Source organism: Podarcis vaucheri, assembly GCF_965113315.1.
Source record: "Podarcis vaucheri genome assembly, chromosome: 8".
Classification (NCBI taxonomy): Eukaryota; Metazoa; Chordata; class Lepidosauria; order Squamata; family Lacertidae; genus Podarcis; species Podarcis vaucheri.
Window position 1 is genome coordinate 30,166,868 of NC_138766.1, and position 21,416 is coordinate 30,188,283.

Genomic DNA, 21,416 nt, shown 5'->3' on the forward strand with positions numbered 1-21,416 from the left:
GGCCAAAATTTGCCCAATAACATTAACCTAATACCCGTGTCCTTATATCTCATTCACTGACGAGGGTGTGGTTTCGGGGTCTCAGTGCACAACTGATTTTGCCTCTGTCTCATATTTTGTTAAGCTGGTCTATCCATCTGTACTACTGTGTCAGAATCAAGCCAACTCTTTTGACTCTTCGGATCTTGTTTATTCATATTTCAGTTGCTGTCCCCTCCCACTGGGACAATCTTTTTCACTAGCTTTCCCCCCAGGATTGTTGGTTAATTCCCAGTGTTTTGTTTCCCTGACTTTTGCACCCTCCTGTTTAAAATTGCAGCAAGTTTTCATGCAGAAATGGAAGCTACATATTTTAAGAGTAAGACTATCTGCAACTGAACTGCAGCATCCAATCTCTTTATCAGATGGACAGAGGCATTCCAAGTATGTTCTAAACCATCGGGGGATATTAATTTTAAAACCTTATGTGTAGAGCTAGAATTTAGAAACTGGGTTTTAAAAAAACCAAACCCTCTGTGCAGATGGCCAGAGCTTGCCCTGCAACGTTCAGGTTCATAACCATTTATCTCAGATTTGCTGATCTGGAATTACCATTACCTCCTGCTTTTCTACTCATCATCAGGAACGGAGGGTAGAATCTCCCAGTGATGTTACTGTGCATTGTAAACTACATGGCAGAATCATTGAATTTGTATCTGTTGTCATCAACTGAATTGATAATTCATTTTCACCTGCAACATTAAATGAATTCTAAACACCATTTCCAGAAGGAAAGTGGCAGGTAGAGAAATAACATTTATATATTGCACTGTTTTTGTTGTTGTTTCCAAAGATACATTGGTGTGTACTAACTAATTAGGGTTGCCATTTCCCTTTCCCCTGCCTTGCAAGACAACTGGCTGGCGGAAATTTGACAGGTGTAGCTTTGACCAGCGTTGGATTTCCATTCTGTTAAAAGCTGTGGTTGTATTCAGCTTATTGTACGTTTGTAAGAGACATAGGAGCCCTGTCACAGAAGGCAACAATAAAATGGATTCTAGCACTTCTAGGTCAGGCCAACATGGGTATTCTAGTCTTGATTGTTACTAATTCAAGTAGTGGCATAAGCATGTCTTAAGACGCGGGGCAAGAACTTGTTCCCAGTAGACCCTGATAGGTACAGGGAGCATGTGAATCTGTGATCCACTCACAAGCTCTTAGCTGGTTATATCTGTAATGGACGTCTGCTTAGCTAGAAACACCTATTAGTGCATATCAGCTATTACAACAGGTAGATGTTAAAGTTATTAGCCACTGATCAAAGTGCTGCTAGATAAGGAGTAGCCAATATGGAGCCCTCCAGATGTTGAACTACAGTTCCCAGTCAGGGGTGATGGGAGTTGTAGCCCAACAACACCTGGAAGGTGTTCACTATGGAAAGGTGGCATACCAAAGAAAAGAGAGATGTATATATAGCAGCAGCAGTTGGAGGCAAGTGTCAGGTATTCTTTGAAATCATGGAAATTTGAGAAATAACTTGTCATATTTATTAATAGAAGCAGCCACTGAACACCGTCATGTTCTTCTGCATTAGGAAAACGTTGGCCAAGCATGTCGGAGAAATGCGTAGCCCCACACTGCTTGATTGCCTCATCCCTCCCTACATGCCATTGGTTTGTAAAATTAGGAGGTGTACACAGATACATTTGGTTATAGCTTAGTACTGGTTTCCATAAGCTAGCACTCAGGCCAGCCTGAACCAAGTCACATTGCAGGTTGGTGGGGAAAGACTGGAAGGTACAATGAGAAAGGACCCTCTCCTTAACATGGCTGCTTTTCATTTTTGCACGCACGGTCTGTTCTTTCAATAATAAGGTCAAGCTGGTTATGTCCTGGAAATGAACAGAAAGGGGTTTTGCCTGTCTAAGTCTGCCAAGGTTTCTAAGAAGCCGGATCTTTTAATAAGAAGAAAATTTGCAAAACAAAGTATTTAGACAGAAAGAAGTGCATAGGGAACTGCACCACTGTACACATGTTTATTGGTATGGGGTTGCAGCCAATGTCAGCTTTCTGAAACGTGTTTTGTTGTAGAGAATAGTTTGAAAATGGAAGAGAACATGAAATCTATAAGTGCATTATGGTGGGTGAGATAAAGCAAAACCCAGAATAATATTGAGTTTACCTCCTTGGTTTAAGCTATCTTGTGCTGTGTTGTAGCCAAGCTCAGTAAGACACATTGCCTTAGATTTTGGCTTTCCTTGGTAAATAATTGCCTGATATGATAAGCAATGAAGTATGATTGGCAGGATTAGTCTTAAGTATTTGAGTGACTGCAGTGGAGTACTTCCAACTAGGGATGGACAAATCCATCCCAGCCTGTTCTCTCCAATTTCTGAATGTGGACACCTTAAAGCACAGTACATCCCACCCTGTTCATGTATGGCTTTTCTAGGATAATTCTGAGGAAATCCTGAAGAGCCTGTGAATAAGAAGTGTCACAAAAATAACGGCAAAAATGAGGAGTACTTATGAGATTATGAGATGTACTCGGAGCTTGGTCTCTTTTTCTTCCTGTAATATTGTGAAGCCTGCTTGTAGGTGCTGGAAGAGGCTGCACATGGTTTGCTGTGAAAATTTAGGTCTAAAGAGCCATTGAATATACAGAAATATAGCTTATTTGGTCCTGAGAGCTGGTTTGATGGGACAGGTGGTGGGTGGGTACACTGTAGAAACCAACCTGGATCAAAAATAGGAATTTGGATATAATATAGAGCCTGGCTGATTGGGAGAAATTATGGAACAATACAATTAAATTTTCAGCATGCTATACAATTAGAGAAAATATACTAAAGATGGTTTTCAGGTGGTACCCAACACCCAGCAAATTGGGAAAGATAAACAAAAGAAGATTCAACCGATGCTGGAAATGTATAAATGCAGAAGGCATGTTAATCCACATGTGGTGGTAGTGCAAAAGGGCAAAAGAATTTTGGAGGATGATCCATGAAGAACTTAAGAAGATGCTCCAGTGATAATCTCCCCCCAAACCATAAGCATTCCTGCTAGCCATAATAGGACAGAAAATCCGAAACGAAACCTATTCTTCTATGCAACAGCAGTGGCAAGAATAACATATGTGAAAATGTGGAAAGAAAGGGCGATCCTGGCAAAAGATCAGTGGCAGTTCAAACTAATAGAATTTACAGAATTAGCCAATATGATGGCCATAATAATAAGTGAGTGGGTATTACTAGAAAGATATTTTAAAAAGAGTGGAGTAGCGTTAAATAAATAAGCAGGGATAGATTTATGAATACCAGTTAAAAAAGGGTAAAAGGATATGTACGGGGGGGGGGGAGGGAGGGAATACAAACCAAGGAGATGGCAGCAAAATTAGATGAAAATCTAGGATGTCAAGGAAAGATAGGCTGGGAAGTCTTCACATGATAGATGTTTTATGGTTGTAATAGATAATTACTATTCTATTAGATGTTGTATTAAATGTTTAAAAAAGGTGATAAAGAAAAACTAGAATAGCACAGACAAAAATGAATGGATGTAATGGAAAAATGCAACAACAACAATATCAATAATAATAAAACAAAACAAAATTAGCTATCATTCCTCTACCCTCCAGCATATAGTTCTTGCAACTGCTAGCAGAAAAGCAGTGTTCAAACTGTTTGATTTTAGGAGTAGAGTGTGTAGTTTTGGTACAGGTTTAAGAGTTGCAGGGAGGGAGTAGCACCAACAATACGTAAAACTTCGAGAGCAAGAGCTACTCATGCTATACTTTTCAAGCACACCTATTAATTTTGCCACATAAGTAATGCATCCCCATTATCAAAGACCTATTGATACTTAACTCAATGGCAAAGCTTTCACTGGGTTATACTGGACTTGGGTTATAAGCTTGTTTGATATGCCGGTGCAATAGCAAATTCTTTACAAATGTCTGAGTATATGGCCCTGGTCTTGTATTCTGATGTGCCTAATGTAGTTCCATCTCTGAAAAATAAGAGGAATTTCAGATGGCATGGCATTCCCACGTTATTTGGGAAAAGTCAAAAAATAAATGTAACAAATACTTTTTCTTATCTCTGTTGTCATGAAACGACTAAATGTGGCTATGTCAAGTATGAATGGGTGCAGGGCCTTCTTAAGCATATCCAGCGGCTCCCTCCGGCGCCGCCACCCCCCCGTTTCCCAGAGTTTCTTATGGAGGACAGCACTGTTGGCGGGGCTGGAGGAGGCGGGCAGCGGCTGGAGGGCTGCTCCTCCGGCGGGGAAGAGGCAGAGGCTGGCCGCAGTGCCTCCCGGCTCAGCTGGCTGCTTCATGCCGTGGTGGCCATGGCAGACGGAGGCTCTGGGTGTGGCGCTGCTTTGGCACGGCATGGCGGAGGCGGACGAGGGTGTCAAGCTGATGCCGGGAGGTGCCGCATCCAGCCTCTGCCTCTTCCCTGGCGCCCTCCAGAACTTGGCGCCCTGGCACCAGCCTCTATGGGTAAGACGCCCCTGAATGGGTGAATGAAAGATCTCACTTGCTTCAATTCCATTCAGGCTTTCTTGTGAAATTTCAGTTGCTTTTTAATTTGAAATACTTGAAGCCTGAACATTTTCTGGGGCACTTTTTGAAACAAAATAGAGTGAGAAGTGGGGAATGTGGAGAAATCACAGTTAAATTGAATTGTCTTGTTTGTTTTAAACAGTTGAATATGACAAGGAGTTCACACCTTACCAGCGACACCACAAGGAATTCAAGTTTAATTTGTCTCGGATTCCAGAAGGAGAGGCTGTTACCGCTGCCGAGTTCCGAATCTACAAGGATTGTGTTTTCGGAGGCTTTAAAAACCAAACCTTTCTGATTAGCATCTATCAAGTATTGAAAGAACATCAGAACAGGTTTGTGCCTTTCAGTGCTAAAACTGTAAAACCTGGAGGGAGGGAGACTGTGACTTAATTTCCACCCCTTTTGTTGGCAGGAATCATTTACTGGATACACTTAAGTTGGCTGGGAAAATAAGTCCCATTTAACTTATTTGGACTGGCTTCAGAGTAGACGTATATAGGATTGTACTGTTTAATATGGTTCTCTTTTTTTGTAACATCTTTATTGAAAGTTCAAAAAGCACATAACTATATGTGCACCAAACATGGCGAGACGCAAACAAAAAAGAGAAAGAGTGAAACAAAACCCATGTAGAAGGAAAAACAAAGAGGGGAGGGGGGAAACCCAAAATTGTATATTTTACAAGGTTGTTGTTGTTCTTCACGAGATATTAACCTATTACAATATTTGTAACAATGGATTCCAAATACCATTTAATTTGTCCATGGCAAGTCTGTGTTTATATGCAAGTTGTTCATATGTTGCAAGTTGGTATAAGTCTTTAATCCAATCGTAGAAGGGAGACGCATTTTTATTTTTCCAATTCATCAGTATCAGTCTTTTTGCTGTGGTAAGGGCACAGAGAGTCCAGTCATATTGTCCTTTTGTAAGGTTCCATGTGCTGGGTATATAATTCAAGAGGATATTTTGCTCTATAAATGTAAGGTGGTTCCATACAGTTCTGTTGATGGTTTCAGTTACCTTCTGCCATAAATCTTTCAATATAGGACAGAGAAGCATTATCCCTATTGCATCTCCAACATCTCCGTACCTTAGATAGCCCCTTTTTTAAACAAACGTAATGGGGTCCAGTATATTCTAAATATTATTTTTTGTTGCATGAGAGATTGTACTGTTTAATATGTTCCATCCCAATAGGTTGGACCTGGCTAAATAAAGGTAATTAAAAGGACCACCCTAAAATTCCAAACTCTTCCTGGCTAAAAACCCAAAGCCCATCATTCACTCAGAGTCAGCCCAGATAAGGAGGTTTTAGGGGGCTTCTGAAATAGGCTCCAGCTGGGATTTCAGTGAGTCTCTGGAGGGAAGCTGTTCCATAGCTGATATCTATGATTTGTATTTCAATAGCAATGATTGGATATGAACAACATTAACACAACTGCATGAAGAAAGTTGCTCAGGGAGGTGCACTGCGGTGCCTAAAATAAAGACTGAGCATGCCAGGTATTTGGAAAGCAAAGTTTTATGTACTTCTAACTAAATTAGAACTGCCATTATAAGAATCTAGGTAGCATTCTTGGACAATTGCATTGCTTTAGATTATACCATGAATATGCTTATGTCTAGTGGTACTGATAAAGTGAACAAATGAGATTTTGTAAGTTAAAGGGCTGAACAGGGCTGAATATGAAGGAGGACTTGCAGATGAGGAGTTTGAAGATGTGTCAAGCTGTGCGTGTCGAGTTGTGAGGAAGCTAGTCTGCTTGCATATGGAGGAAGGAGTGCCGAGTTCATGTATATTGTGGTGTGTGTGTGTGTGTTTGTGTAATATCTAATTATAGGTATAGAAAGGGTATGATGGAGGGGGGAAATACCCTTGTGTTTTTATGGGTTCTCTATATACAAAAACCCCCTCCAATTCATGAAAAACTTTCAGTCGCGCTTTGTAACAGAATTGAATTCTAACTGGTGTGCGTCTGATCTCTTCTGATTACTGGATAATATAACACTTTCTTCCATGGACCCTTCCATTTTGGCTAGCTAAGAAGGCATGACAGCCCATCTGCAAGTTGTGCCAAACAGAGTCGTCTGTGTGTAGATATTCCAAGCATCATTGCAACACTATTTAATATGCAGGCAATTCCCAGTTTAGGAGCATCTGAATGGCACACAGCCGCACACACATGCACAGCACTGAACCTGTGGGAAATGTCATGAAAAGGGGCTGGTCTGGGCTTACGTGTGCTCTGTGGACGCTCGTGGAGGTTGGAACCCCCGTGCAAAACAAAGATTGCCCTGTATATACACCTGCTGGGCCAACTCTGAGATTATTTCATGAAAATTCCACAAACTGCAAGCTCTGTGAAACTGTCAGGCTTTAAAATTGGCATTGTGACCAAATGCATAAACTCGGGTTTGATCTCAAATGTGTGCTCTGCATTGGTCTCATCATGGGTGCATTTTAGATCTCTTACAAACACTCCAGCAATCGCCAGGGAAGAAGCCTTGGCTCTTCTGAAGCCAGTGGGAGACTTGCCATTCACTTCAGTGATGCCAGAATCACACCTTAGGGACTTGTTCTTGGGCCATGCAGTAGTAGCAACCATATCCAGGAAAGCCCAAAGTATGAATCCATACACGATCTCATAAGCATGTTTTTTTTTAAAAAAAATAATTCACTGTAGCTTCTTTGAATAATTTGGACCCAAATTTGCTTGGAACAATTCTGTCCCCTTATTATCTCTTTATCATTCTCCCTGCCCCATCTGCTAATTTCAAATGAGAACTTCTGCACAAGTTGCAGCTAACATGTTTTTCTTAATTTTTTGCTTCTTTTGTGTTGATGATTCATTTGGAATATATTGCTTTCCTATTGGGAACAGTCTTTTAAGGCTCAAGAGTGAAGGACAAAATTACTTAAAAGAAAAGAAAAAAAGAACATAAGCCAGCAACAGTTTCTAAGACACCGAGTTCCAGAAAATGTTCCATATAAGCCAAAAGCGAACAGCTGCCTTTTACTTAAACTGCAGACTTCTTATTATTTTCTTTGAGACTAATGATGTGAGCAAATATGTCACGTTCCTTAACATTTGATGAGATGGTTTTCAATAACTATGAATCTATAGAGTTCGTGAAGCTGAAGCAAAGGGAGATTGCTCTGTTGTCTGCTTGGAAGTAGGATGAGCACTTTTGAGTTGGGTTTCTTTGTTTAGTTTGAGGGCAAAGTGAATACAGCATTGACATGGTAAATCCCAGACTGTTTATGTCAGGCCTCACAATAGTTTTTAAAATTAGAGGCTGTGAGCGTGAATTGAACCTAAAACCATACGATAGTTTTTGGAGACTTCGGTAGTAGAATCCTGGATTTTACTAATTCAGACTACAGATCTTCCCACATAAACAATGACCTGCATGTAGCAAAGCAGTACATCAGAGAACATGTGTAGCACGGCCACTTCCCTAACGTGTCCAGTTTGCTACACACAAAGGAAAATTTAAGTTGGGGAACATTAAAAAAAGAGACTTCTTTTGCCAAACCCTTCTCTGCCATGTTGTAGAGATGGCCAAGAGTCAGGAACCCTTGAATTGTATTTACTTATTTATCACATTGGTACTTGATACTTAATTTATTTTATGAGGTATCATAAAAAAGATTAAATTTTGCATATAGATTGGGGCTTGTCAGGCAAAACCTTGACTTGTAATGATTTTGCAGAGATAGAATTGGCTAATGGGGAAGTGGCAAATAGATAAGATCATCTAATCCAGCGTTTCCCAAACTTTGGTCTCCAGCTGTTTTTGGACTACAACTCCCATCATCCCTAGCTAGCAGGACCTAGTGGTCAGGGATGATAGGAATTGTAGTCCAATTGTAGATGGAGTTGGGCAAAATGTTGATCTAACCCATTACCTTAACGAACTGCTGCGTTGTTTGAATTACTTGAATATAACTTTTGAATGTATTGTCATTTAAATGCATGCCCAAAGTACTTCTTAAATTAGCAAGGTGTCTTAGGGGAACATTATTTTATTGCTACCATTTAAGGTAACACAAAAGTAGAAATGGTGCTTGTGGAATTGTTACAGTATTATAAAAGTCATTCAGCCTAATGTAATTTAGGCACATCTTTTCTTTTTTAAAAAAGGAGGGTTTTAAAACTCTTAATGAATAGTCAGAATGAAGCTTCCTTTTCTATCTTTTAGGGCTCTTAAAAATAATAATAATACAGGGGGAAAGTTGTGGTAGTGGTTTTAAATCACATCATCATTGCAGACCACATTTTATCATTACGAAAACCGCTGGCATTGTTAACAAAACATAATGGAAAGATTAATTATATTTCTGTAAGGTAGGTCAGGTTTCTGGCCAACCTTAGCATCCCTTGGAGAAAATTACACAGCTTTTCTTCAATTGTTTGTGAAGGCAATAACCCTAGTAAAAGAAAATGATGGTAACATTTGACCTTATTTCAAGAGGAACCATCTAAGTTGAAACCACAACATTCTCTTACCTCCTTCCCCATGAGTTATTTCTTCCCAGATTTAATGACAGTTCTTAAATCAGGGCACAGGAATTTGTTGAAATAATATAGTTTTTTTTTAAAAAAAAAAACTTTCTTGCTTGAAGACTGTTGAAAATGCACCAGTGTAAGCGCAGATAATGGCTTGTCAAACACTTGCCAAGCTCATATTGGAAGTTTTTCCATGATACAGCAAGTTGTGAGTAGTTTGGAGGATGTGTAAGACTGTATCAAATTACAATGTTGTTATATTTATAACTTATAAGAGAAAATAGTTTAAAAATAATTAAACTGTAACATAATTACTTCTCGGTGGTAACATGCTCCCTGTGGAACACCCTCCCATCAGATGTCAAGGAGATAAAGAACAACACAACTTTTAGAAGACATCTGAAGGCAGCCCTATATCGGGAAGTTTTTAATGTTTGATGTTGTATTATGTTTTTATATTCTTCTGGAAGCTGCCCAGAGTGACAGGGGAAAGCCAGCCAGATGGGTGAGGTAACAACAACAACAACTTTTATTATTATTATGAAAACAATCTAGTAAAGAAGAGCACAGCACTATTAAAGGCTAACTTCCAGCTTCTTGTGCCTAAACCCTGTCAGCACCACATCAAAAATCTGTTTGAATTTGGCAATAATTAAAGGTAAAATTGCTAGGAAAGGAAACACACCTGTGACAGCCCAGTGAACTGAGTGGGAAGTTGTGCAAGAGTCTACATTCAGAAGGATATAAGGTCAATGCAGACTTAGAAGCACCAGTCGTAAAAGAGTCCAAAGGATGAGCTACCATGTTTTCTGAAGCATCTGCAAATAGTAACCCTGCCATTAGGTAGTGTAAATTGTTTCACATAGAAAATGCAGGAATCTGGAGATGTAGAAGGAAGTTTGGTAGAATGACTAGGAGGAGGGAAGGCAAAAGATATTGCATCTCTGGCTCTTATCAACTAGAGAGGCACTGATCCAAATTAGGCAGATGGAGTCTACACACTCCATCTGCCTAATGTGAAAGAGCAACGACGCAGGAGCCTCAAGACTGGCCTGTGGTTGGGCTGAAATCCTGAAAACAGTAATATAGATCACCTGTGTGAATGGCTCATCTAGGGAATCCAGTCACCAGCTGTTCAAGATCTCATTCACCCTGCAAATCCTGGCCTTAAGGGACAACAGATCCACCTGTAAGCTGCTGACCACCGTAGGAATGTGAGGCTAACAGACAAAAGTATGGTCCCTCTCAAGCCACCAAGGGTTGAAACTTGGAACAGTTGCCAGGATCTGTAGCAAATTATAAGGGAAGTATGTTGGCCTCTCCTTGGAAGTGACCATAGCCTGGCAGATCCCGGGTCTACCTTGACAGACAGCCAAAATGGGGCTCCATCTCTCTCTCTTTCTCCAAAGTCATATCTGGTTCATTATCAAATGCAAAGGTTTGAAGTAGATTTTCCAGACATGATTGTCAAGAAGCTAGTATCCCTGTGACTAGAAGATAAAAAAAAAGGTGTTGAGTTCGTGGTAATGATGGCAGCTGAATGTTAGATCTCTCTGGAAGCGAGGTAATTCATTTGGAAGGAGGCCTTTAAAGTGAGAGGAAAGTAAATGGAATTTATTTTTAGAAAGCGGTTGTTTACATAACATAGAAAGAAACTTTGAAATTTTCTTTACCCCCTTGAGGTGCCAGGTCAGAAGTACAGGACTGAAGCTTTGTGGCTGATCAAATATATAAAGCCTTGGGCTTGATTATTTTTTTCAAAGGTAAATATCCTGTTAACTCACCCCTCCTCAACCCTTCCCCCCTCCCCCCCTCAAATCCTCCTACACTGTCCAAACAAGTAGTCTATTAAAAACCACAAGTATGTGGCATGAGATGATGATCAAAGGGAGATACTCCATCTCAATGGGTAGTGTTTGTCTTGCTCTTTTTGCACGGGAACTGTTTATTAAAGGCAGCCTGGTGCTTGTGTATAGGTTATTGCAGAAGTAACTATAGAAGAAAGGGGTGGTACTCCACTGTTGATATTCCTTTACTCTAGTGCACCACATATTAATTATAATTATATTTACTATATTTAATGCTGGTTAACGGTATTAAGAGGATGCAGATGGCACTGTGGGTTAAACCACAGAGCCTAGGAGTTGCCGATCAGAAGGTCGGCGGTTCGAATCCCCGCGACAGGGTGAGCTCCCGTTGCTAAGTCCCTGCTCCTGCCAACCTAGCAGTTCGAAAGCACGTCGAAGTGCAAGAGTAGATAAATAGGTACCGCTCTGGCGGGAAGGTAAACGGTGTTTCCGTGCGCTGCTCTGGTTCGCCAGAAGCAGCTTAGTCATGCTGGCCACAAGACCCGGAAGCTGTACGCTGGCTCCCTCGGCCAGTAAAGCGAGATGAGCGCCGCAACTCCAGAGTCGGCCACGACTGGACCTAATGGTCAGGGGTCCCTTTACCCTTACCTTCAACAGTATTAAATCCCCCCCATCCCAACAGGAAATTGAGCCAAACCAGTGCCTGAGTTCCCAATCCAAAATAGGGTTGCAGTACGTCCAGGATTTCCCAGATATATCCAGAATACCGCAGTCGGCAGCAGTGTCCGCGCTGAAATCGGTAAAACGTCCAGGAAAATCCGGGCGCATGGCAGCCCATAGCTGCTGGAGTTTGCAGGTCAAAGATTTCGCCCAACGCAGGAAGGATATACTAATATATACGGCTTGCATTTAAATGCAGAGTAGTAGCCTTGTGCCCACAAACACTCTCATAACTTAAGTTTAAAAAAATATCCTTCCTGTGGTGACCACTGTGCTCAGTCTAGACTGCTATGTCAACGTGTTGTTGAAGAATAGTAAACAAACGAAAAAAGAAGTTCGGCATGAAGAACCTTTTAGTGAGTTTGGGATAATTAATGGCTCAGTAAATGGCTGCTGATGTGTAATAGTCCTGTTAAGAACCTGAGTAATGCTGACCTTTGAAGACAGGCCAAAAACTGTGGTCCTTAGAACCATAATTAAAATAAGAGGACCCTGTCTGAAATTCAATGGCTTGAAGAAAGTGTTCTGTTTGTTCTCACTGCATTTTCAGGGATATTTCTGCCTGGTTGAAAAAATACATAACTGAAGGGCTGGATAGAGAGTGTAGGAAAGTAGGCAATGTTGAGAAAAAAACACGCATATATGAAATATAGCTTTTTATAGCTCTGATGTTTTGCTGTGGCAGTGCTCCATGGTGTGATGTGTGCTCAAGGAAGAGAGGAAAAATTATTTTAATCTGGCTGCCTCAGTAATATAGAAGCAAAACCAGGAGCTACTTCACCAATTACGTAAATTTCTATAATATAATCGGTGCTGAGATAAATGATTAGAATGAATTAAAATCTTCCAGCTTCTTGCCCAAAGAAAGAAGTTTTAGTTTTATAGTAAAAAAAATGTTTAGATTTCATGGGAAATGTCATTTTCAGTTGCAAAAGTGCTTGTCCTGCAAATGCCCTAAATAGGTGTCAGGATATATCTGTTTAAGAATAGTAGCTCAGAGGCGATATTTATAAAATAGCAAATGGACATTCTTCCTTGAAAAGCTGAAGCTAATTTTTCCGTTCTCAAGAGCCTTGTGGGATAGAAATTCCAGAAATAAATGATTTCTGTGTCAGCAACAGAGTCCATATTGCTGAGGTAGTCCTGGTCACTGATTTCTTTTTTTCCCCTAGCTTATGTGTTTGATGACCTTATTTATTCTTGAAGGGGTTTATTGAAGAGTAAAAACAGTGTGTGTATTGTGTGTACACACACAAATGCATACATACATAAACATACATGTGTAGGCAATACCCAAGAAGCTGTTCTCCCATATTCTCTTTAATTGAGTAGTATAGCAGCATTAAAATGGCCAGGCTAGGACTGAAGAGATCTGGTTCACATCCTGAGTCAACCATGGAGCTCAGAAGATGACACTGGGCTAGTCACACAAACACACACACACACACACACACACACACACACACACACATTACAGTGGTACCTCGGGTTACATACGCTTCAGGTTACATATACTTGAAGTCATAGACTCCGCTAACCCAGAAATAGTACCTCGGGTTAAGAACTTTGCTTCAGGATGAGAACAGAAATCATGCGGCGGCAGCGCAGCAGCAGCAGGAGGCCCCATTAGCTAAAGTGGTGCTTCAGGTTAAGAACAGTTTCAGGTTAAGAACGGACCTCTGGAACAAGTTAAGTACTTAACCCAAGGTACCACTGTATTAAAATTTTCCAATCAAACCAAATTATATATTCAGAATTATCCAAATTATCCAATAATCAAACAATCCCAATATTATGCCTAATTATAAATTATTATTTTTTAGCTGACTTCCCATGCTTTGAAATCGGAGGGAATCCTAATCATCTCATAGTTCTACTGCATTTCGAAGTATTACAATAATTCCCTTAATACATTCTGATATTAATCCTTCATTATTTTCAACAGCCTCTGCATTCATTCTGCAAGTGAGTTTAAGTCCAAATAAAATGTTTCTGTGTGGATTTTATGTCTTTACGCTTCTTCTTTATAGTCCAAATCTGTAGTCCAGGATTCCCCTCTGTAAATTCATACCCTCTCTTCACAAACTGGTGTTTCTGCTGAATCAGTCCAGGAGACTTCCACTGCAGGTAGCTGCCATATCGACAAACAGTCCAGATAAAATCAAATTGTGGTGTCTGCCCAATGTTGCTTCTTAACCAGCTGCTATTCAAACATTGGCTTTTCCCAGGGCGGTGGCAGCGGCGGGGGGGGGGGCAAGTAAACTGGAAGTACAACTATCAAAGAGTAAAATGTTAGAGGTTTACCCCCTGCCCCCCATAGCAATATACAGTGGTGCCTCGCAAGACGAAAAGAATCCGTTCTGTGATTCTCTTCGTCTAGCGGTTTTTTCGTCTTGCGAAGCAAGCCCATTGAAGGATTAGCGGATTAGCGCTATTAGCAGCTTTTAGCAGCTTTTAGCAGCTTTTAGCAGCTTTTAGCAGCTTATCTGCTGATCAGATCAGCTGATAAGCGGCTTAGCGGCTTAGAAAAAGGGGGGGAGGAAAAAAAACCAGCAGGAACTCGCAAGACATTGTCGTCTTGCGAAGCAAGCCCATAGGAAATTCGTTTTGCGAAGCACCTCCAAAACGGAAAACTCTTTCGTCTAGTGAGTTTTCTGTCTTGCGAGGCATTCGTCTTGCGGGGCACCACTGTACTGTATTTTTCACTCTATAAGACGCACCAGACCACAGGACGCACCTAGTTTTTGGAGGAGGAAAACAAGAAAAAAATAAATTCTGAATCTCAGAAGCCAGAACAGCAAGAGGGATCGCTGTGCAGTGAAAGCAGCAATCCCTCTTCATTTTCTGGCTTCTGGGATAGCTGCGCAGCCTGCATTCGCTCCATAAGACGCACACACATTTCCCCTTACTTTTTAGGAGGGAAAAAGTAAGTCTTACAGAGCAAAAAATACGGTAATTTGATTCAGCTAGCTGGTCAGTCTACTTTTGGTTTCACTCCTGGCTCCTTGCTGAATTAATACTGCGTCAAAAACCTCCCAAGCAGATATCCAACGTTCTTTGGCGTTTCTCCTGTCGTTAATGAGATGTCTCTTCTACTCCAGTATAATAAATCAGGGAAGGCTAGTGGCACACTCTTATCGCTACAACAACCGTGTAAAGTAGGTTAGGCTAAGATTGCATGAGAAGGGGACGTGAACATGTATATGCTGCGAACAGCTCCTGGTGAGCGAAATCTGAATTGTGTTTCTTTGTGAATGGAGATGGCTCAGATTTAAGACTCTTAAATCTCATGGTTGTGGATTTGAGTCCCGTGTTGGGCCAAAGACTCCTGCGTTGCAGGGGGTTGGTCTCGGTGACCCTTGGGGTCCCTTCCAACTCTACGGTTTGCCGTCTAAACATGTCACCTCAACACAATATGTTTAAATTAGATGGCTTCCCCCAAAGAATCCTGGGAACTGTAGTTTAAGGGTGCTGGAGATTGAAGCTAAATTACAGTTTTTAGGATTATTTTTTGAGGAGGAACCAAGACAAGGTTCTATGAATGGATGGATCCTTCTTAGCAAGAGGACAATTCTTCTGTATTGCAGGTGATGAAGAAAGGTTAGGCCAGGTCGTCATGAGGAGTGGAAATTGGGCATGAAAAACACAGCATGCTGCCAGCTGTTTCAGAAAAGAGCTGCATAGTTTTTAGAGTATGTGTGGTCCTGTTTCTCCTCTAGTTTGTATTCTACTGCAAACAAACAGGTGTGGGCCTCGGGGGTGGGGGTGGGGGTTGTGTTTCTGCTTGGGGACCAGCTTGCAGAATGTGTGTATTTACACCTGAATTGGGAAGGAGTCAGTGTACTTAAGAAAGTTTACCGCGAGTCCCTCAGGGACCTGTTTGCTTTTTTGGAAATCAGCTTGGAAACTGTGCATCTGCACCTGACTTGAAAAGGCAGAGCTTTCAGTCACTTTGTAAATACATAGCAGCTGCTCTTGTGGCTAAAGTGGTGGAGTTTCGAACTTAAGGTCTAAATATTCAGAGCTGCTGAAAGGTGGCTCAAAGTGCAGAACGGACTTTGCTGTGTGAAGATTTCTATGAGTCATCTCCATTGGTGATTTAAATGTTAATTTAATCCATCTGGCTTTTAGTGGTAAGCCAGTGAACAGGGAATAACACATTTTGTGCGAATTAATGTTTGAAAACCGTAAATATTAGTGGGACAGGTTGTGGCATTCCTGTACGTATAGGATTTCCCAATGCCTTCATGTAAGTCCACTGAATTTGGGCTTAACAGACTCAAACAACAGATTGATGTGTCAGGCCATTGACACATTGCTCCTGATAAGCTGTATGCTTCTGTGAATGGACGTAGAAACGATGACTTTGGGTAAAAAAGAAGAAGTTTTTATCAAGTTCTATCTTCCCATGAGGAAAAAATGTTCCCTCCATTTCAGAGATTCCCTTATCGCCCCTTCGTATAAACATTTTGTCATTTTGCAGAGTGGCTCTTAAACTAGGGTAATTGTCTTCATTGTAGGGCTTAGCTTCACATTTCTAAAACAAAACACACACACGTAACAAAAGTGTGATTGCTCCTTGATCTGGCGGGGAGAATTTGCTTGTGTGTGTGAGCGTAACACTTTTTCCATGTGCCATTTCTATGCTTTGTTAAAAAAAAAAAATCATAACCTCCTCAGTTCCAAATATGTTTCCCTCTGCAAACACACATTTCAAACTCCTGAAGAGCAAGCAACAGGCTGGAATATGCAAGTGTTGTTCAGTTCTGCAAATGGTTCAGTTCTCTCTCAGTGGTTCCCACTGAGTTTTGTATGGTGGTGTATTGGTAGGGGAGAGCAGGAAAGCACAGGTCTGTGGTGCTTAGTTTGGGGATAAGAGATCCTTTTAACTGTCCCATGCCTGGCATCTGATTACATCAGGTGATTGATTGGCCAGGTGTGTATGGTTTCCCTAAACAGCCTTGTGGGACAACTTAAGAGGGCTGGCAGGCCCAATTAGGCCCATGGCGTGGTGTAGAGGAAGCTGGAGAATGAGGAAATGAATTAAGAAGAGACTGGATACTTCTTTCGTTTGATGGGTGGCATATTAATAATATGATGTTGATGATGATGATTGTGCATGGAACAGTTGAATGCATGTAAAATCAGGATTTAAGGCTGTGTTTAAATTTATAGTGACAGCTGAGAAGTGTTTCTAACATTGCCTCCTGCTAGCGAGGAAGCTGTGAAAGCAAATGGGAAATTTGGACCAGAATAATAGTAAAATGCTCTCTCTGCTCCTCCCTCCTTCCCCCTCCTTTCTTCTTCTTCAGAGATTCAGATCTGTTTTTGCTGGACACCAGAGCAGTATGGGCCTCTGAAGAAGGCTGGCTGGAGTTTGACATCACTGCCACCAGCAACATGTGGGTGATAAACCCTCAGCATAACTTGGGACTCCAGATGAGCGTGGTGACCAGGGACGGTAGGTAACAGGCCAACATACTTTAAACATCTGGCCAATGTCCTAGTCATTAATTGGAAGCTCTGTTTATAGTGTTCAGCTGTGATGTGATGCTCTGGCTAATGTAGCCAAGCACACAGCTGTGATGTGATGGCCGGGCTGTGGATCCAACTGCACATATTGGAAAGCTGCTCTCTCTAGGCTGCATGCCCTATGTCTGTGGCTGTGAAATTTTGGGAATGCCTGACTTCTGGATGCGGGGGGTTGGGGAAGGTGCTTACAGCAAGGTTTTTCTTAAATATAAATAATACCCACAGGTCTCTGTGTGGGGCTGTGGAAGTGTCTTCTGGGAGGGTGATGTGAACTCCTCAATTTCAACTCAATTTTTGTGTATCTTTCAACTGGACCAAGAGGCCTTCTGTTTACTCGTCTGCTGATGAAATGCCACAGTGCATAACATTCCCTCCGTGTTTCAACCTCTTTTCCTGATGCAGCTACGGAGAGGAACTTGGGCTAAGTTTTTAGGAGTTCTCCTCTCATGCTTCCCCTTTGCAACATGCCACAGATAATTTGGGGCCATTGGAGCCCCAGAGATTGACAGAATATATTTCACTTTCTGGTGGAATTCAATAGAGCATATGAAGCTGCAAGGGTACCAACTTGAATCAAATATTGGAAGTGGGGGGGGGGGGTAAGCCCTGTGAAGTGTAGGTGGGTTGCCATGAGGCAAGACACAGCGATAACAGCAAGAACCTTTATTGAACTACATAACTGGGAAACAGGGGCAAACCAACTGCTTATATACATTCCTGAAAGCCTGGGCCACACTCCCACTCCCACCGTGATTGGCTGTCTAAGCTTCCAAGCTGCGAATCAAGACTCAGAGTTCAAGGGCCAATGGCAGAGGCCCTAATCCTGAAATGTTCTGTGATTGAACACCATGTATCGAAACAGAACACAGAAGCTCAGAATCCTTAGTTCAGACTCAAGCTCAGGCAAACACAGACCACTGAATACATAACACCTTGCCCCATTAACTGGGGGGGGGAGGGGGGGCTCAAATGTTTCACTTGGGCGTGCAAAGGGACACCAGCCCCTAGGATTTGGCTCCTATGCAAAGCTGCCTTATACTCAGCATCTAGTCTGGCTCACAATTGCTTCCTGAAGCCCGGTAATTGGAGAGTGGAGAAGGATCACTGCTCATCCCCATTGCTAAAGCAATTAGAACAGATGGTTCAAAATAATAAACCCTCCAGAATAAACACTACGAGATAAGAAGAGCTGTGAGATAAAATAATTTTTGTTGAATTTGATTAATTTGCCATTTTTGCCCAGGTCCCAGAGTTGTCATTATTTTTTATATGGAGTACACATAACCCCGACCTATTCCTTAATATTGTCCACTCATTTCCTCCTAAATTTGCAAATTAGCAGAGTGAAGTATCCCTTACAGCACTTGTGTATACTTGTGGCCTTTGGAGCCTTAAAGAAGCTTGTGAAGTTTCACTGAAAATTAGAGTATCCTATGATATCAGCTATAGAGGAGGAGGAGAGAGGGGGAAACTATAGAGGGGGGTCAGAAGAACATTAGTTGTAGGAAAGCAGCTGCGTTGCTCAAAAGAGCTATTCAGAAACACTGTGCTCTTTATATGACACACCACTTTTTTTTTTAATTTATAGGTCTCGGTATAAACCCTAGAGAAGCAGGACTAATAGGTCGGGATGGCCCTTATGACAAACAGCCTTTCATGGTGGCTTTTTTCAAAGTGAGTGAGGTTCACGTTCGGACGGCTAGGTCAGCCTCCAACAGGCGGAGGGAACAGAGTCGAAACCGCTCTACCCAGCCTCAAGATGTTTCCAGGGTATCCAGTATCACAGGTAACCTCTTTTCATTGCCTCCTGGATTATGTGAAAATGAAAAGGGGGGAAAATACTATTTTTCTGCTATCGTTTCCCAAGCACTTTACATTCAGAAGCTGCTTCGAATTCATCTCTCATCGTTCGAGTGTTTCATTTCTTCTTCTTTTTTCTTTCTTTCTCATGGTCACAAAAGTTTAGATGACCCTCCAAGGGAGGATCTGTTCCCTGGAGAGCAGGAACTCATTGTTCTGCAAGTTTGTGTAGAGTGGGACATCACTCAAAATCATGGTGGTTTATCCAAGGCAAGGTTGATAGAGGAGCCCTACTATTAGGCAGGGTGAGGTAGCTGACCAAACTTATCCTGCAGCCTTGTGATAAAAAACTGAAACGTGTGAAAAACTGAAAAATGGTTTGCTTAATTGCTTTTGTTGTTGTTATTATTTTAGTATCTGCTCTGATCTACAAAAAACAAACCAAGCATTGCTGAATATGTCTTTCAGTCAGCTCATTTTCTGTTGTCCTTAAAGTCCAGAACTTACTGTCCTTCTAAACAAATGCCTTAAAAACACATTTTAATTACCTGCCTAGTAATGATTGTTTGAGGGACGCGGGTGGCGCTGTGGGCTAAACCACAGAGCCTAGGACTTGCCGATCAGAAGGTTGACGGTTTGAATCCCCGCGATGGGGTGAGCTCCCGTTGCTTGGTCCCTGTTTCTGCCAACCTAGCAGTTTGAAAGCATGTCAAAGTGCAAGTAGATAAATAGGTACCGCTCCGGCAGGAAGGTAAACGGCGTTTCCATGTGCTGCTCTGGTTCGTCAGAAGCAGCTTAGTCATGCTGGCCACATGACCTGGAAGCTGTACACCAGCTCCCTCAGCCAATAAAGTGAGATGAACGCCGCAACCCCAGTCAGTCACGACTGGACCTAATGGTCAGGGGCCCCTTTACCTTAATGATTGTTTAATGCTATTCCACTTGACAAGTAAGTAATAAGCCATGTATACAAGTCCAGGCCCAAAGTGGCAAACTAAGCATTTGTCCAGGGTGCAAACCTGCTTCACTTATGCAATTGTCTTGGGAAGAGAGAATGAGCTGCTGTCTGAACTGTTCAGAGGAGATACCCAGGGACGGCTTAGGAGTGCCTTGTTTTAAACCTATCCCACTGTCAGAGGAGCTTCCTTTAGCTGAGGTCACAGCAGTTGAGCTCCAACTCATTTGTAACGGGGAGGAAATAAAGAAGTGGCAGGCAGTAAAAACATCCTACTCAGTTATTTATTGTGCTATTGTTAACACTACTCAGTGGATCATTGAGAGCGGGCACAGAATTTTAATTTGTCTAAGGCAACAACAACGAAAAAGCCCTGTGCCGCTCCTACACACACAACAGTGAATTGTTATGCTTTTAAGACAGTTAAGTTTCCTTTGGTGCAATGGCTTATTTAAGCATTGGCCTTGATTCAGCTGCATATGCTACACAAACGGCTGTTTGGTATACCTTTGCAACCGGTTATCTGACAACAGGTACGTAGCTGTGTTGGTCTGCCGTAGTCGAAACAAAATAAAACAATTCCTTCCAGTAGCACCTTGGAGACCAACTACGTTTGTTATTGGTATGAAGTGGTATGAAGTCAAGTTCAGTTCTGTCATAAAATTCTGGACTGATATACACGTTGACTGAACATCTTTTACACCAATGCTTTGAGAAAGAAGAAGTGGTATCTGAAGAAGTGTGCATGCACACAAAAGCTCATACCAATAACAAACTTAGTTGGTCTCTAAGATGCTACTGGAAGGAATTTTTTTATTTTGTTTCGGTTATCTGACAGCGCAGGTCAGTTTGCTTATTCAGTAACTATAGCCATAGATTCGTGCTCTCAGTATGGATGCCTACTCCTTTCTCAAAGCATTGGTGTAAAATATGTTCAGTCAACGTGTATATCAGTGCAGGGTTTTATGACAGAACTGTAACTTGACTGACATCTTGTGTTGGAGATGTCTGAGGCAGCACAGATTCCTTTTGAGTTAACTGCAAACTGCTGGTGAACTGATAATGCCATGGTACGATCACACATTTCAGGATATTAAGGCCTTGTGCCCATTCCAAAACCTTCAGCGGCCCTCTATGGTTTTCATCAGAGGAATTTGAAAGTGACGTAAGTTTTTCTCCACCATTGGCCAGAGAACTTGGGAAAGAAGGCATAGCAGGAACAGGCGTCTAAAGTTGCATGCATCTTGCTTCTTTGTGTATACGGTCAAAGTACAGCGTATGAGAGTATACTGAAGCAAGGCATTTCATTATCTCTCCTAAGCTGACTCCTTTTATGTTAAGTGGGTTAATCAGTTTACAACAGCTGTATCCTTCAAAACAATCGCCTGCTAAAGCAAACCCTGAGAAAAGGAGAGTCGTAGAGATCTCTTTCAAAACAATGTTGATGTATCCTGGATATTAATTACATTGTGGAATCTGGTGAATGGGCTCATTAGGAGCAGTTCATGTGTTTTGGAAGGATTAGTGCCAATAAATATAGC

The 21,416-nt window shown here is 41.6% G+C and overlaps 1 protein-coding gene across 1 annotated transcript in view; it reads left to right on the forward strand.

Moving 5' to 3' along the window:
- Window positions 1–21,416, forward strand: part of BMP6 (bone morphogenetic protein 6) — a gene marked incomplete at its 5' end in the record, with an annotated part of 91,968 nt that overhangs the window by 64,035 nt on the left and 6,517 nt on the right. The window contains 3 exons of the mRNA XM_082234493.1: window positions 4,689–4,881; window positions 16,901–17,049; window positions 18,709–18,906. Of these exons, the coding sequence (XP_082090619.1) occupies window positions 4,689–4,881; window positions 16,901–17,049; window positions 18,709–18,906 (540 nt within the window). The remainder of the gene's footprint in view (window positions 1–4,688; window positions 4,882–16,900; window positions 17,050–18,708; window positions 18,907–21,416) is intronic.